At 42.5% G+C, this 14,849-nt stretch overlaps 2 protein-coding genes across 5 annotated transcripts; both read right to left on the bottom strand.

Annotated features, from left to right (window-relative positions):
• Nucleotides 1-537: 537 nt before the first annotated feature.
• On the bottom strand, nt 538-6,624 carry LOC147149336 (troponin I, fast skeletal muscle-like). Of its 3 annotated transcripts, none has more exons than XM_086027605.1 (7): nt 6,610-6,624; nt 3,990-4,021; nt 3,861-3,897; nt 2,741-2,869; nt 2,073-2,162; nt 1,723-1,896; nt 538-685 (listed from the first exon to the last, which is right to left on the bottom strand). In XM_086027605.1, exons 1-7 carry the CDS (start codon nt 6,619-6,621, stop codon nt 608-610), a joined length of 552 nt encoding a protein of 183 aa, XP_085883731.1. In that variant the 5' UTR covers nt 6,622-6,624; the 3' UTR covers nt 538-607. The 3 variants fall into 3 exon arrangements, with proteins under 3 accessions (XP_085883731.1, XP_085883733.1, XP_085883732.1); XM_086027607.1 differs by lacking the exon at nt 6,610-6,624 and adding an exon at nt 6,435-6,455; XM_086027606.1 differs by lacking the exon at nt 6,610-6,624 and adding an exon at nt 5,147-5,215.
• A 2,102-nt stretch (nt 6,625-8,726) lies between these two features.
• LOC147149335 (troponin I, fast skeletal muscle-like) lies at nt 8,727-14,758 on the bottom strand. Of its 2 annotated transcripts, none has more exons than XM_086027610.1 (7): nt 14,655-14,758; nt 10,773-10,808; nt 10,469-10,505; nt 10,192-10,320; nt 10,028-10,117; nt 9,256-9,432; nt 8,727-9,047 (listed from the first exon to the last, which is right to left on the bottom strand). In XM_086027610.1, the coding sequence occupies exons 2-7, from the start codon at nt 10,781-10,783 to the stop codon at nt 8,967-8,969; spliced, it is 525 nt and encodes a 174-aa protein (XP_085883736.1). In that variant the 5' UTR covers nt 10,784-10,808; nt 14,655-14,758; the 3' UTR covers nt 8,727-8,966. The 2 variants fall into 2 exon arrangements, with proteins under 2 accessions (XP_085883736.1, XP_085883735.1); XM_086027609.1 differs by having other exon boundaries at nt 14,627-14,739.
• Nucleotides 14,759-14,849: the final 91 nt, after the last annotated feature.

The following is a 14,849-nucleotide window of genomic DNA, read 5'->3' as shown; positions in this document are numbered from 1 at the left end:
GCTCTCAGTATGATGCAGTACGACAACAATAATATATCAAATATATAATATAAACATATTGTTTATGATAAAAACATAATTTGTATACATTTTTATAGTTAACATCCATTATCTATACTGCTTATCCGCACATACATTGTTAATACAACGCAAAAAAAAAGATAATTTTTCCAAATAAAAGGCAAAATGTTAATATTGATGGTGTACCTAAAAAATGGCCACTGAATGTATGTTTTACTGTAAGTGTAATTCTTTTTCTTTTTAGTTTCATTTCACCAAATTCAAAGTAACCAAAACTTTGTGTTCAGTAATGCAAATGTAAAACAACCATCGGCTGTCTGAGTTTGTATAATTAGGTTGAAGTTCATTTTGGGAACAGCAAGTTGCCATCACAATCAAACCTGATATGATAAATGTAGAAAAATGACTAATTATCCCCCCCAAAAAAAGAAAAAAAAATTGAAGGTTATCTATGAGCGATTGTGTGTCAAATGGATCCGGCGCGTTTGTACAAAGTCACACGGCAGCACGTCAAAGTTTGACTTTGGCCAACATTTAATGAAACAACAAACATTTCTTTGATGACAATAAATGCAAAACTGCTTTTTTAGGACGACTCAAACATCTTCTTCCTGTCTGCTTTGTCCTCAATGTTCTTACGCCAGTCGCCCACCGCCTCCGCCGACTGCGCACACGCAAACACACACACACACACACAGTCAACCCTCACCCTATGTGGACTACATTACATGTTGTATTATACCATCAACTTCATATGTCCTGTGTCCTACACGACATGTTTTTGTTCTACATTTGACATGATGTGTCACGATGCTTCTATTCAACATTGCAGTTCTATTCCCACGGTCTGCAATCTATGTCCTACATTCGACTCTGAAGCAAACTATAAACGCAACGCGTTGTGGGTATTTCACCTAAATATTGCTCACAAATGTGCCGTAGTGAGCACTTCTCCTTTGCCGAGGTAAAACTGCACATTTTAGAGTACGGGCGGCCAAAGGTACACCTGTGTAATAATCTTGCTGCGGTGGGTGGAAAAGTGCGCACTAACACTGATTCAGAGCGAGTTGGGAAGGACAAATGTGTAATTTTTTGTACATGGAAAACATCTAGACTCTTTGTGTTTAGTTCTATGTCTATGTTGTGAAGACGAGAGCGGGGAGCCGACCAGATTGTTTGAGGCCAAAGCTGATTTCGATATTTGGCAGAAAAAAATTCCGATAACGGATTCATCGGCCCGATAAGTAATGAATAAATGGACCACTTTCTCGGTCCCTTCACTCTTACAACAAATACAAAAGACTTTGTCCTGTTTCTTGTATTTGCTGAATTTTACAACAGAGAGAAAAGACAAATCTACCATTTCTTTTCCCGAGGGCGAGTGTTTGTATTAACTTTGTTTTATGTTGCAATGGGTAGGGAAAAGTGTTGAAAATAGAAATAAAAAAAAACTGCAAAAAGTGGCAGATTCTTGCTGTATTTAAAAGAGCTAATATCGTCCGATTCATCGGTCGGGCTCTCCCGAAAAAAGCATTTCACAATAGTTGTACTCGGTGTTCTTTGCCAACCGTAGAGATCTATCTGCTCACGACGACATTATTGAACGAACGATGCGCTTGTAGCGTCTGCGTGATCGCCACGTGACTGCGTGTGCGCTGCGATGGATGCTGTGGTCGAGGCGTTGCTGGCGCGCTTGCTCACCTCCTCCTTGACTTCCTTGTTGACGGGTTTGAGGTTGGCCCTGAGCTCCATGTTGACGGTGTGCTTGGAGCCCAGGAGCGCTTTCAGCATGGCGTCGGCCGACATGCGCACCTTCTTCAGGGCCGGCTTCTTCACGCCCGCCAGGTCGATCACTTTGATCTTCAGGTCCTCGATCTGCACAGGAGGAGGAGGAGGAGGAGGAGGAGGACGAACGGCCACGCGCGTGTTAGCTTAGCATCGGCCGCCACGCGCTAACCGCAAAACGACATCGTCTGCCGTCAGACACGCGCGCTGCGCCATACACACGCCGGCTTCAAACTCTAAGACCAAGACGAAGAACGTGGGCTCACCTCTTTGTCGGCTTTCCCGACTTTGATCGACAAGTCGTACCTCTCCTCGTCGGTTTTCTCGATGAGGGCGTTCAACTTCCTGCACGTGTCCTGTACGCATCATCAAAAGAGGACATCGTCATGTAATGTCGTTATCATGGGACGTCATCACCATGAGACGTCACGCTCGGGTTATGTCATCGTGTGAAATCTAAACGTGACATCGTGATCGTGTTACATCATTGTGTGACATCATCACCATATGACATCACAATCATGTTACATCATCAAAATGTGACATCATATGACCCGATCACACGTTATCGTCAGGTTTCAATACATCATTACGCGGCGTAGTTATCACATGACAGACGGATATGACATCACCATCATGGGACAAATTCATTATGTGGTATTAACATCATGTGACATCATCATGATGTAATAATCATTCATATGACATCATCGTTACTGTGTGTTTTTGGAAAGTGAGTGATCTTTTTCCTCATTAAAGACACGCAACAAAAATGGGCTGTTTTTTGGGGCGGGCCTGGAATGGACTACTGGCGTATCACGCCAAAGCGATTTTCAGCGGACATTTTCCAAGCCATCCAAGCCCAGACTACAAAAATGCCTCCGCGCCGATGAAAAGGTGGCGTGCGGGTTGGAGTGAGTTGAGGTGAGCTGACCATGAGCGTGGCCTGGTCTCCGCTGAGGCTGGGCCTGGCGCAAGTCTCGGCCAAGTAGTTTTGCTTGGCCACGGCCAGATCTTTCTTCTCCTGCTGGATCCACGTGGCGGCGATGGACAGGATCACACTCTGCGAGCACGCGAGCAAGGACGTTCATGCCGGCGTTTTCGTTTTCAACTCAAAACATGCGCGACCGCTGATTGTAACTAATAAAGCAACTTGTAATCTAATCGAGTGGCTTTTAAAATCAAGTCAACAGAAGGGTAACAAAGTTACTTTGAAAAGGAGTCACGAATAATCCGTTATCAGATTACTTTTCAAGGTAAACAGCGGCACCACTGACAAAGAAAATATCCTGCTAAAGTGACTTGTAATTGAACAAGTTACTTTTGAAATCAAGTCATCAGCAAAGTAGCAAAGTTACTTTAAAAGGAGTAATGAGGTTACTGTTCACGGTAAATGTGGCAACACTAAAATATACACACAAAAGCCTGATGAATGTAACTAATAAAGTAACTTGTAATCTAAATGAGTTGCTATTAAAATGAATTCATCAAAAAAAGTAACAAAGTTACTTACAAAGGGGTGATGAATAATCAGTTATCCGATTACTTAATTCAAGTCATCAGAAAAATAGTTAAGTTACTAAGTAAGTAAGTCATTTTTAAAGGACTAATCAGGTGACCGTTCACGGTAAATGTGGCAACACTTAGAAATACACACAATGGCCTGCTGAATGTAACTAATAAAGTAACTTGTAATCTCAACGAGTTGCCTTTAAAATCAAGTCATCAGAAAAGTAACAAAATTACTTTTAAAAGGGGTCATGAATAATCAGGAATCAGATTACGTTTCAAGGTAAACAGTAGCAACACTGACAAAGACAATAGCCTGCTGAATGTAACTAGTAAAGTAATTTGTAATTTACCAAGTCACTTTTAAAATCACGTCATCAGAAAAGTAACAGGCTACTTTTGAAGGATTAATCCGGTTACTGTCCACACTAAATGTGGCAACACTTAAAAATACACAAAACAGCCTGCTGTGAATGTAACTAAAAAAGTAACTTGTAATGCACCTAGTAACGTCATCAGCACCGTAACTCGAGCGTTTTGTTTACCTTCAAGTGATGCCGGCGGCTGGAAGACATCTTTTTCCTGCAGAATTGGCGGGGAAAAAATGAAAATAAATCACACAAAATGTCCCTTGACGAAAGATTTGCGAGTGTTTTTGAAATCTTGCAACTTACTCAGACATGTTGCTGGCGTTGGGGGCTGCGAGCTGCGACGACAACCGACAGGAAGAAGAGTAATTAGAATTAAATGCGCTGCCTGCCGGACGGCCGCGGTTACCAGACCAATCTATTTGCGAACTTTGGACTTTATAGCAGCTGGGGGTCAAATGTCGCCCGTGATAATCTCTTTAGAGCATGGCGGGAAATCAAATCTCTCGGGGGAATCCACACCGTCCAGACTCCTTTCACGGAAAAGAATTTGCCGAAGAAAAGCTGCCACAGCATCGAGCGCGCCAGCGCCAAAAATACTGCCAAGCTTCATCGCCCGCAAAACCCCAGGAGACGTCTTCAGCGTCGCCGCCGGCAGAAATTTGGCGCAACTTGCATCGGCCAAAAGCTGACAAAAAGCCGAGCTGTCGGCGGGCGGCTTCCAAACGTTTCCACAACAACAACTTCCAAATTCAACTTGAGTCAAGTCATCTCAAATCAAAGAAACGAAAATACGTGCAAGGCGAACGAGAACCTTACAATGCCTGTTCTTCACATGCATCCAATGGAAATGAAAAAAAGGTCTAAAAATTAAAAACATTTAAAAAATCAAATATTGCAAAAAAAAAAAAAAAAAATGAATGGAAGAAATCATTTTAAAAAAAGAATGAAAAAAATAAAATTGATGAATTAAAATGAATTAGAAAGTAAATAGAAATTTAAAAAATGTTTTTAAATTGTATTAAAATTGGAAGGATTTGATAAGGAATGTAACTGTCAATATATTCTTTGAAAAAAATGGAAAAATAATATTTAAAACAAAAAACAAACATTGACTTCAAAGAAAACAGAATGAAAACAGAAATAAAAAGAGACAAAAAATGTTCTTCAAAAATAACAAAAAAGGCACTGAAAAAAGTCAGTAATTGTAAAGTTTTGCTGTATGGGAACGCTGGCTGAGCCGATTGGTTCACTTTGAGCGCGACAACGACATCATCATCATCATCGTCGTCGTCATCATCATCATCACAAAACTCATCGAAACTGAAAAACGGAAACATGAAGAAGCTCAAGCGTTTAGCCAGGAAAGAAAAGCACGCGGCAGCTGCCTTCAGAGGCTCGTTAAGGAGGCCCGCCGAGGGGTCAAGAGGTCGCAACGCTCGGCCGAGGAAGCGCCGGCTCACCTGCGCCGCGGAACAAGAGGGAGAAGGAGAAGAAGGAGCAGCAGAGGCAACGCTAAGAGTGGACGTCGCTCTGATGTGCTAATATATACACGGATAGATTTACATAGCGGGAGCAAAAGCCACGCGGCTCCTCTTTAAGGAAAAGGACCGCCCGAAGCTGATCGAATATCAATTCCGCGCCGCCCGTGATGAGCCTCGGGACATTGAGAGCTCCCCGCATTCGAAGCAACGCCCCACCACAACCCCCTCAGATCGTCCCCCCGACTAGAAAAGGAGCGCATGGAGGATGAGGAGCAGGAGGAGGAAGGCTGAAGGTGAAGGACCAGCAGACAAATTTGACGCTTTTTGGCCTGAAATTTTGGGGGAAGTTACAGTCTTCTATTTGGGGATTTCTTTCCTTCTTTTTTCATTTTTAAAGACATTGCATTAGCTAATGTTACACTGAGTTCATTTTTTGCAAAAGAAATACTTTTGAAGCATATGTTCATATTTCCATTATTTTTGTATTTATTTTGCAGTTTTTAAAAATAGATGTGGTTAAATGTGTTTTTCTTTTTGTCTTTTCTTATTTTCACGTAGTTATAGGATATATTGACGGAATGCATTTCTTTTTTTGTTATTGTAATGTTCAGTTTACCTTGATAAATATTGCCGTTAATCATGTGACGTGACAAAAATGTCACGTTTCAACGTTAAACTTTAAAGCATGAAATTTATCACGTCAAAGAATGAACTTTATCAGGTCATAAAGGTGTGATTTCTTTGCGATGTCCATGCATTGCATTTGGTATAATACAATACAACGTTATTTATGTCGCGCCTTTCATAACAGCTAAAGCGGTAAGAAAGCACGTTACATTACAATAAGTTAAAAAAAAAAAATAGCTATAATGTAACAAGTGAAAGCTCAACCTTAGGCATGCGAGCTTCAAAACAGCCTTCCACCGTCTTGCCACTAACAACCTGCGAGGGTGTTTCAAGACGCGCGAAGTGGAAATAAACATTAACAGCCTCTGGCTAGCAGGTGGGACCTCTAGCATGTTAGCTTCAACATGTGTTTCTGCCATTTTGGCGCTAATGATTACAAGCAACTGGTGAAGGTGTTTGAAGCGAAAGGCGCGCAAGGCGTCTGGGGAGCGGCGGCAATGATGATTAAAGCTCCGAACAAGCGAATATTAAAGCAGTCTACAAATATTCCGGTGAGCAAGATGGTTAGCCTAGTGTGGTGGCCCCGAAGCAGTAAAGGAAGCGTAAGGAAAAAAATGAAAAAGAAGAAGAAGAATGTCACCGCTATAAAAAGTCGGAGGCAGCAGATTTGCGCTGGACTTTCCACCTGGATTACGTTTCCTGGTTAATTGCTTGGAGCTCCGCTTGCATGGAACGTTCGGGATATTTTTAGCACGCACATTGTCTACATAGTGGGGCAGCGCGGTGTGAGCTAGTGGTTAGCACGTTTGCCTCACCGTTGGGAGCATCTAGGTTCAAATCTGGACTCCAGTCTTTCTCATTGTGCTGGCCACCAGTCTGGAAGTAACTTGAAATCGATTGGTGACCAGGCCATTGTTTTTCTGCATCTGCACTGGAGACAAAAGATCGTTCACGACCATCTTATAAAATGGTTGGGAGGAAGAACGTTGCAGACGGCCGATGGGGTCAAGGTTCACCGGTTCACAAGCAAATGTTTTTCCATTTGTGTGACCGGAGCCTCCGAAATGTTCCGCAGCTTGCGTGTCAACTTAGGTCAACAAAACGCGGCGGTTGCGGCCTGACTGCGAGTCAGCGTTTTTGGCACCATTTTCAGCTCGGAGGAACACCAAGTGGCCGTCTGAGGAAGCGCACGCATTCGTGAAATATGACATGAAACGCTAGAAGACGGAAAGATGGAAGACGGCATCGCGGGGCAGATTGTGGGAACATCTAGTGGCCATATGAGAAAGTGCAGCTAGCTCATGTTTTCAATTGTCCTGCCTTTCGTATTCCTTGTTTACGTGTTTGAAGATTGTTGGCATGTTATTTAAAGGTGGTTAGCATTCCCAGAGAATGTCATTAGCATGCCCTTTGAGAACTGTTAGCATGTTAGTTAAAGATGCTTAGCATTTTCAATAAAGATTATGAGAATATTTCCTACTTGGCATGTTTCTAGAAGATCAATAGCGTGTTTTATGAAGAACAGTGGCGTGTTCAGTGAAGGTTTTTAGCACGTTTCTGAAAATGTGTAGCTTTTTATAAGATGGTTAGCGTGTCCACAGAATGTTATTAGCACGTTCTTTGAAGATTGTTCGTGTTCCTCAAAGATTATCATGGACTTTGAAGATGGTCGGCATGTTCAGGGGATATTAATACTGTGTTTTATAAGGATCATTAGCATGTTTCTTGACGATCCTTAGCGTGTTCTTTGAAGATTATTAGCGAGTACGCCGAAGATCTTCATGTTTTTTGATGATTGTTAGCATGCTCTTTGAAGACACTGAGCAGGTTCAGAAAAATGAACATGTTCTTTGAAGGTCCTTAGCTTGTTCACAGAATGTGTTTCAAGTGGGGATTGTGTTTGCTGCCGATTGGAGGAAGTATTTTTCAATATCCTTCGCGTGTTCTTTTAAGGTCCATTGCGTGTTTGTGGTGTCACTCACTACCTGCACATCTCAAAGTAACCTAAGAGGTCATGTTTAATTATGTCACTTAGATGCCAGCGTGTATATTAATAGGACTTATGGGGCATTAGCCGCGTGCTTTCAGCGTTTACGAACATCTAAGGCGAGACGGTCACAGGATTATTTGTCAAGGATAAGTAACAGGTTGACACTAACCTCTCAAGAATAATGGAGACGTTTATGGTTTGTAGACGTGTTATAATGTGAGTGTCAGAATAAAAGCTTCTCCTTGAAGGAGGTCATGACTGGAGTTCAATGTGGACTGTGTTGAAGACAGAGGGAAACTCACCTGCTGATTTGACCTTCTCATTTCACATTGCAACACATGGCGCGGCTAGCATCACGCTAACCTGCAAAGACAAAATAAATATGAGTCTTGGATGTGAACACAAGGGAATTAAGTTTAACAACTTACCTCTTTCAATTTGTACCTCCACATTGAAAATTAGGAACAACTTGAGTGAAAGAATTTCTGTGGATGCTTAGCTGACTGCTAACTCAGCGTTGGAGCAACAAGTCTATACCACTTTCAAATTCAACAAAATAAAATTAGACAAAGAACAAAACATTAATAGTTTGATTAGAAGTTCCTTCATTAATATGTTTAGCTCAGGCAGCAAATAAGTTGGTAGCCTACTGTTGTTGTAGTTAATTATTTCCTTGTAATCATTGTTCATTAGCATAACTTTTAGCATGATGCTAACATCACCAACCACCACAAGCACGTTCTATAAGTCAATAATCTTATGTTGGTTTTAGTTAACTGCATTGAGAAGTAAGTTTTAAAAAAACGTAATATTTTAATGCAACATAAAATTGAAGGCTAATGTTTATTGCTGGTTTAAGAAGGGCGTTACATTGGTTCGTCAGTGCTGAACACAAGAAGAAAAAGAAAAACAAGCAGAAAAAAGAAGAAGAAGCAAAGTGGCTCGAGCACAAGAGTTTTATTCCAAACACAACACAACACGCTAGCTTGCTAGCGTGGTGGCTAACAAACACCTAAAACAAAACACCATCATTTATTTGAACTTTCTGTCTTCCATTCCAACGTTACAAAGCACCAATCGAGAACTTCCCTTGAAGGTCTTCACACATTCAAGTTGAACCTTTTGGGCTAAAACTCTTGAGTTTGGACGAGAAGAGCAGAAGCTGACGCGTGTCACCGGTGTTTAGCTGTCGAACATCTTCTTCCTGTCCGACTTGTCCTCGATGTTCTTACGCCAGTCGCCAACGTCGCGGAGCTGCTTGTCCTGAAAACAAGCAAAGTCCGCGTCAGTACGGCGCAAACTTCGACAAAATTCTCAGACACATTTGTAACCGGCTGACGGGAGTTATGTCTCAAATCTCCAAACATGTTAGAACATCTAGCAAACATCCTCAGCACATCTCCAGCCATCTTCTAGAATCACCAAAGTTGTTTAAGCATCTCCCAAAAGTCTTGTAACATCTGTTCCTCACCTCCTCCTTGACCTCCTTCTTGACCTGCTTGAGGTTGGCCCTGAGGTCCATGTTGACGGTGTGTTTGGAGCCCAGCAGAGCTTTCAGCATGGCGTCGGCCGACATGCGCACCTTCTTCAGACGAGGTCTCTTGAACTTGCCCCTCAGGTCCACGATCTTGATGTTCAGGTCTCGCACCTGCGGGAAACAACAGGACCAGGGACTTGAAACGTGTTAGCATACCAACTCTGAGCATGTTAGCATTTTCGAATCGTTCCCGACACCTCAAGAGTTGAAGCAAAAGTGCCTTCTCAAAAACTAGGGCAAGAAATTGTCTTCTATTCTCGCAAAAGCCAAATGAGAAGAAAGTGATTAGAAATGTTTCACTTTTCTCACAAAGAGACATAGGCCATAAATTTCAAGAGGGTCAGAGAATGGACGGATGGATGTCTTCCCACAAAAGTCAATTGGACAGAAATTGTTTACGTTTCTCAAAAAGACGCAACGACCAGGAATTTGTTTGCTCGCCCCATAGACACATTGTCGAGAAATGGTTTACCTTTGTCAAAAAGACACATTGACCAGAATTGTTTACTTTTCTTAAAGAGACAACAATGAACACAAATTGTTTACTCTTCTCTTAAAGACCAATTGGCCATTGAGTTGTGCTCTTCTCGCAAATGTCCATAGAGCAGCAGTGATCTCGTCTTTTCACAAAAGCCCAGCGGCCATACACTAAATACGTAAGTCAAAGTTTTTCTCCTCTCACAAAACATTCACTCGATCTTCTCACCTCATTGAGGACCATGTTGAGCTTGAACTCGATGCAGTAACGTTCCTCCTCGCTGATGTCAATCTGTTCGCGGAGGCTCTTGCAGAGCTCCTGCATGAGGAGGCCATTAAGGGAACTTCAGCACGAGGAGGCCAGTACACAGGAGTTGCAAGACGTCCACTCACCCGCAGCTCGTCGCCCGAGTAGGGAATGTCCATGGGAGGACATTTGTCTGACAGGAACCTCTCGCGCTCTCCGGCCTTCTCGGAAGCCTCCGCCTCCAGGAGGTTGTTAGCCACCACCAGCATGCAACTCTGTGGGCACACACGCGCTCACTAAGAACTTGGAATACACGCGCACACCCAAACATTGGTTCCGGGTGTCGCAAATATGGTTTTAAAAATGATTAATTATAGTTTTGGGGCAGAGATTTTTGTGGAACATGCACACACATCCACTTACCTTCAGAGTGTGCTTGCGTCTGGCAGAGAGTCGTTTCCTGCACAGATCACAACATTACGGACAACCGATTGACTGCTAACATGCTAACGCTATCAGATATTTTAGCATTTTATCAAGTCTCATGAGCTTTTGACTTTTTTGAAATCATTATGGGTTAGCATGAAGTCCCTATATGACCACATACCAACTGTTAGCATGTTAGCATTTAGCCTATATCAGTCGGTTTCATCTCATTAGCATCTGTCTGTGGAGCCATGTCAACTCTGCAGGTGTATGCAGGTATAGTGCATGTGAAGTCACTCACTCGGTGGCCATGATGGCTTCTCGATGTAGACCTTATCTGCAAGACAAAAACAGAAAAAGATTATATAAGTAGTCCAGCGTATTATCCAATTCAAACAATTATGAAAGAAAATAAAAGAAAAGTGGATGTTGTTAGCTTTTTTTATTTTTTATTTTAGGTAAATACTTTTTTTTGGTATGACAAAGTACAAAAGTTTAGCGCATTAGGGGTTGCCTTAGAATCTTATCGGCTTCTTAATTTGTCTCTTACGAGTTTATTTTGGGATGTGAAGATGTCTCAAGTAATCCACACAGATTCAATGTCCACATTTAATTTTAGAAAAAATCTGCGTTGAAAAGCGTCCAGACGATCTCGGCTATCAGTCAAGTGTTTCAGCGCCTAGCGTGCTAATGTTAGCGCAACCTCATGCCACATGAGTTACATGCTAGCTGCTAGCAGTAGGTAACATGGTGACTAAATATTTGTTGACACTGATGTTTTCCCGATTCTCTTGGTGACAAGCTTGTGGAGGCAGTCAATAATCAGACCAGAAAGAAACTCCGCGTTGTATGAAGCAAATTAACAGCAAATGATACAGTGCCGGAGGTCACTCAGCAAGTAGAGCTGACAAATTGCCTTCTCACCCTCTCACTGAGTAGTGAGCTGTTGTTTCAAAATGTTTCCAACCAAAGGATGGACCCAACATTAAGTTGAATTTAAAGCGGTCTTCAGGATGCTAGCAGCTAGCTAGCAAGGCATTGCGTGAGGCTGTAGTTGATATTTATTTTGGAACTACGCAGGGAAGACAAATGGCCCAATGAGACGTTTCGATTAGTTGCGCGACGGAATGTATGTGATATTAGCATTGATATTGGCATAAAGGTATCAAACAAAACCAATAAGCACACACACACACACACCCACACAGTTGTGTTGATGGGTGAAATCAAAACAATATGGGGCACGTGTCATTGCGTCTGTAGCATCGCAAGGCACACAACACTGTTTGATTTCGTATTTTTTCCTTACTCGGCCGTGCGCCAGGAGTGCGGCACCTGCGCGTGACGTGATTACGAAGTCCGTTCTCGATGTCGTTCGGCTGACTCGGACCGACTGGGACCACGTAGGCCCATTAAATATGCAGACAGAAATAGGCGACGCCCAGCTCTGGATATTAGCGACTATGGCGTTGCTATCTCACGGCATGATACATCAACATCATATCGCCGCTATCACTACTTTATGACTTACAAATACGTACAAATCTATCAAACATATCCAAAAAGTCTTATTTGTGTTGCTTTTACTAAATTTCACAAGGTTAGTCGTACACAGTTAAGATGGTACCACAAGCTTTTGACACTTTCAATACAGTTACTAGAAAAGCAAAAGATTGCTGATTTTTGGGGGACGACACATTGATAATAGCATGACTATGTCTCGCAGCCTGGACAGACGTCCAATGCCAAGTAATAGTTTGCGGTGTCTTCCCAAAATCCGAAATTTGCTGCGAAGGTGTTGCTTTGTTTAGCTTGATAATCACTGTAGCGCAAAACGGTAGTTTTTGTCAAACTACGGTAGAATTGTTGTAATATTGCCAGACCACATAAAGGTCAATAGATGAATTTTCCAGCAAATAATTGAGGATAGGTATTTAAAAACAAACATATTCAAAAACAAAAATATGTATTCACATAAGGGCTGCGATTGGCACGCCCGCGACCCTTGTGAGGATAAGCGGTTAGGATAATAGACGGATGGATGAATTTTTATTCCACAAACATGATATTAAATCAAAATACTATGTTTAGGCTAGAGGGGACACTTACAACATATTATTGCAAAGAACATTTTTGACTTGATTTGCCCTCTAAGTATCAGTGGCTGGTGTTGGCAGCCTTCATGAGTACCCGATACCTTGAAATAAGGCCGGTATCGACACGATATGATACCTGGTATCAGTAATTGCCCACCACTTAATTGAGCGAATTCCGATTCGATTCCGTCATATTGTTAAAGTGATGATTCACTTGAGTTATTTAGCGTAAAACAAGGTGGCAATGGTGGGGGAGGCGGGGGGGAGGGGTTGTGGGGGGGGGGATCAGTTTCAGACGGAGGGTGCGTGTCTATTTGCGGGCTCAGCTGTCGCGGAGGAGGAAAAAGTGACGACGTGCTCGTCTTAAAAGAAAAGACGTCTGAGTGACGAGCGCATCGGCGCTGCTGGCGCGAGAACAACTGGCTGTCATCAGCAGAAGGGGAGGGGCGGCGCTGGGGGGGGGCGGGGTCGGGTTTGAAATGTATTTTGGGAGGCGCGAGGACATGATGCTGAGGGACATCTGCCCACGGGATTGTCTGCGGGGCCCGTAACCCAACACGCAGCCGCGAGAAGCTTACACATGAGCAAAGAGAAATAAATAGAAGGCAGCTGCTACCCGCTCGCTCGCTCGCCCGCCATCTTGTCGCACACGTTTTGTTCGTTTTTTTCGCCCGCTTCCTTTTTCTTTATTGGCGTCCCAAAAAATCTTGACCTCACTTTGACAAGCTTTTACTCTTGTGCCTGCAACGACACGTTTTGTGTATTGATTTGATGTGTATTGTTGGGACAGGAGTCAGCTGGTGGCATCGTGTTGTCGCCGTTGCCATGGCGACAGAGACAACGAAGCTGCTGCTCGGAATGATGATGCCACAAAACATCAACGGGCACATTTGTTTCTGACATTTGATATTTCTGTGTAAAGATCATACAGCTAAAAGTTCACATTCAGTTTGGGCTTTTTAAAAAAAATTTTATCTGTTTTTCATTGAAACTATTTATTGATCATAAAGGAAAGAGCAGAGTGTCAGATGGGTTGCCAGTTGAGGGATTATAGTCAGTCCTGTAACATAAGTAAAAAAAAAAAAAAAAAAAAAAATCATTGACAACGGCGTACAAATATTCAATATATCGTTGCTGTCATGTGAAAAACACATTCAGTCCAATTTTGTCATTTTTGGATTTTTCATATTTATGGGAAGTCTGTAACGGCGAAACCCGATTCATGTCAAAAATAAAACAAAAAATGAAAAAGTGTTTTTCACAGGATCGCGACGCCGATATGTAACCATTAGCTGACATTGTCTCAAATATGTAATATATCAATACTGTCACGTAATTAGCAATTTTAGTTGAACTCGTTTTTCCACTCACTTAGTTTCATTGAAATGTGCCACCAGTTGCGACTGCTCAAGAATGTACAACATGTTAAGTCCAAAAGTATCACGACATCTTATGTTTTTCAATTATTGAGCAAATGTTTGACTGATTTGAGCTCTTTTTTCTTTTTTTTAAATAATCTACAGATTGATTTCGAGTTTTACGGAAATGGAACACCACTACAAATGGCTGCTAAAAATGTCCTGCATGCCATGTGACATCATCTCATATTTTTCAACATTTGAATTCTTTGAACGTATTTTGGTTGTTTTTAGTATTTTTATCGAACTGATTCACTTTGAGTTTGAGACACCAGCAATGAGATGAGGCCAAAAGAGCGTGCCCACAAAATTGCATAATGCTGCATTTTATTTATCTCGTTAGTAAATTTAGTGGCATTGAATATTTGCTTTTTAAATGATTTATCTCCTTTTTTTTTTTGAACTGAAATTTGACACCACTGCTGACTGCAAAAGAATGCACCGCACATGCTAATCAGAGCGCTGCCACGCGCAAAATGAGGACACTAAGTTTGACGATACATCAACACAATTAGCGCTGAGAAAAGTAGGAATATTCAAAACGGCATCGGCATTCTTGTCCACGCCTTTCTTCGTGAAATGACGACAAGAGGACGTCAAATGACTTTTCAAGCAAAGTGAAGGACGAGGAGGATGCTTGCCTGTCGTGCGTGGCGTCGTGTCGCTGACCTGCGGAGGTGCCGGCGGTGCGCTCGCTGGCTGGCTGGCTGGCTGGCTGGCTGGCTGGCTGGCTGGCTGGCTGGCTGGGCTTGTGCTCGGGATGAGAGATGAGCTTTAAATGCCACGCTGGCGGGAATGCGCGTCTCCTCTTTAGGGAAGCGGATTAGCCAGCAGGCCAATGGCCACGCAAGGTCGTGTAATACA

Source organism: Filicampus tigris, chromosome 4 (assembly GCF_054856515.1).
Source record: "Filicampus tigris isolate MCC_2025a chromosome 4, RoL_Ftig_1.0, whole genome shotgun sequence".
NCBI classification, from domain to species: Eukaryota; Metazoa; Chordata; class Actinopteri; order Syngnathiformes; family Syngnathidae; genus Filicampus; species Filicampus tigris.
Note: the sequence above shows the minus strand (reverse complement) of the source record. Positions and strands in the feature narration are given on the sequence as shown.

Coding starts and splice junctions, on each gene's coding strand:
- LOC147149336 (XM_086027605.1), bottom strand. Junction 3,898..3,989: donor AACGCCAGCAACATGTCTGA/GTAAGTTGCAAG, acceptor CCAATTCTGCAG/GAAAAAGATGTCTTCCAGCC. Junction 1,897..2,072: donor TCGGGAAAGCCGACAAAGAG/GTGAGCCCACGT, acceptor CCTCCTGTGCAG/ATCGAGGACCTGAAGATCAA.
- LOC147149335 (XM_086027610.1), bottom strand. Junction 9,433..10,027: donor TCAACATGGTCCTCAATGAG/GTGAGAAGATCG, acceptor TGTTTCCCGCAG/GTGCGAGACCTGAACATCAA. Junction 9,048..9,255: donor AGAAGGAGGTCAAGGAGGAG/GTGAGGAACAGA, acceptor GCTTGTTTTCAG/GACAAGCAGCTCCGCGACGT.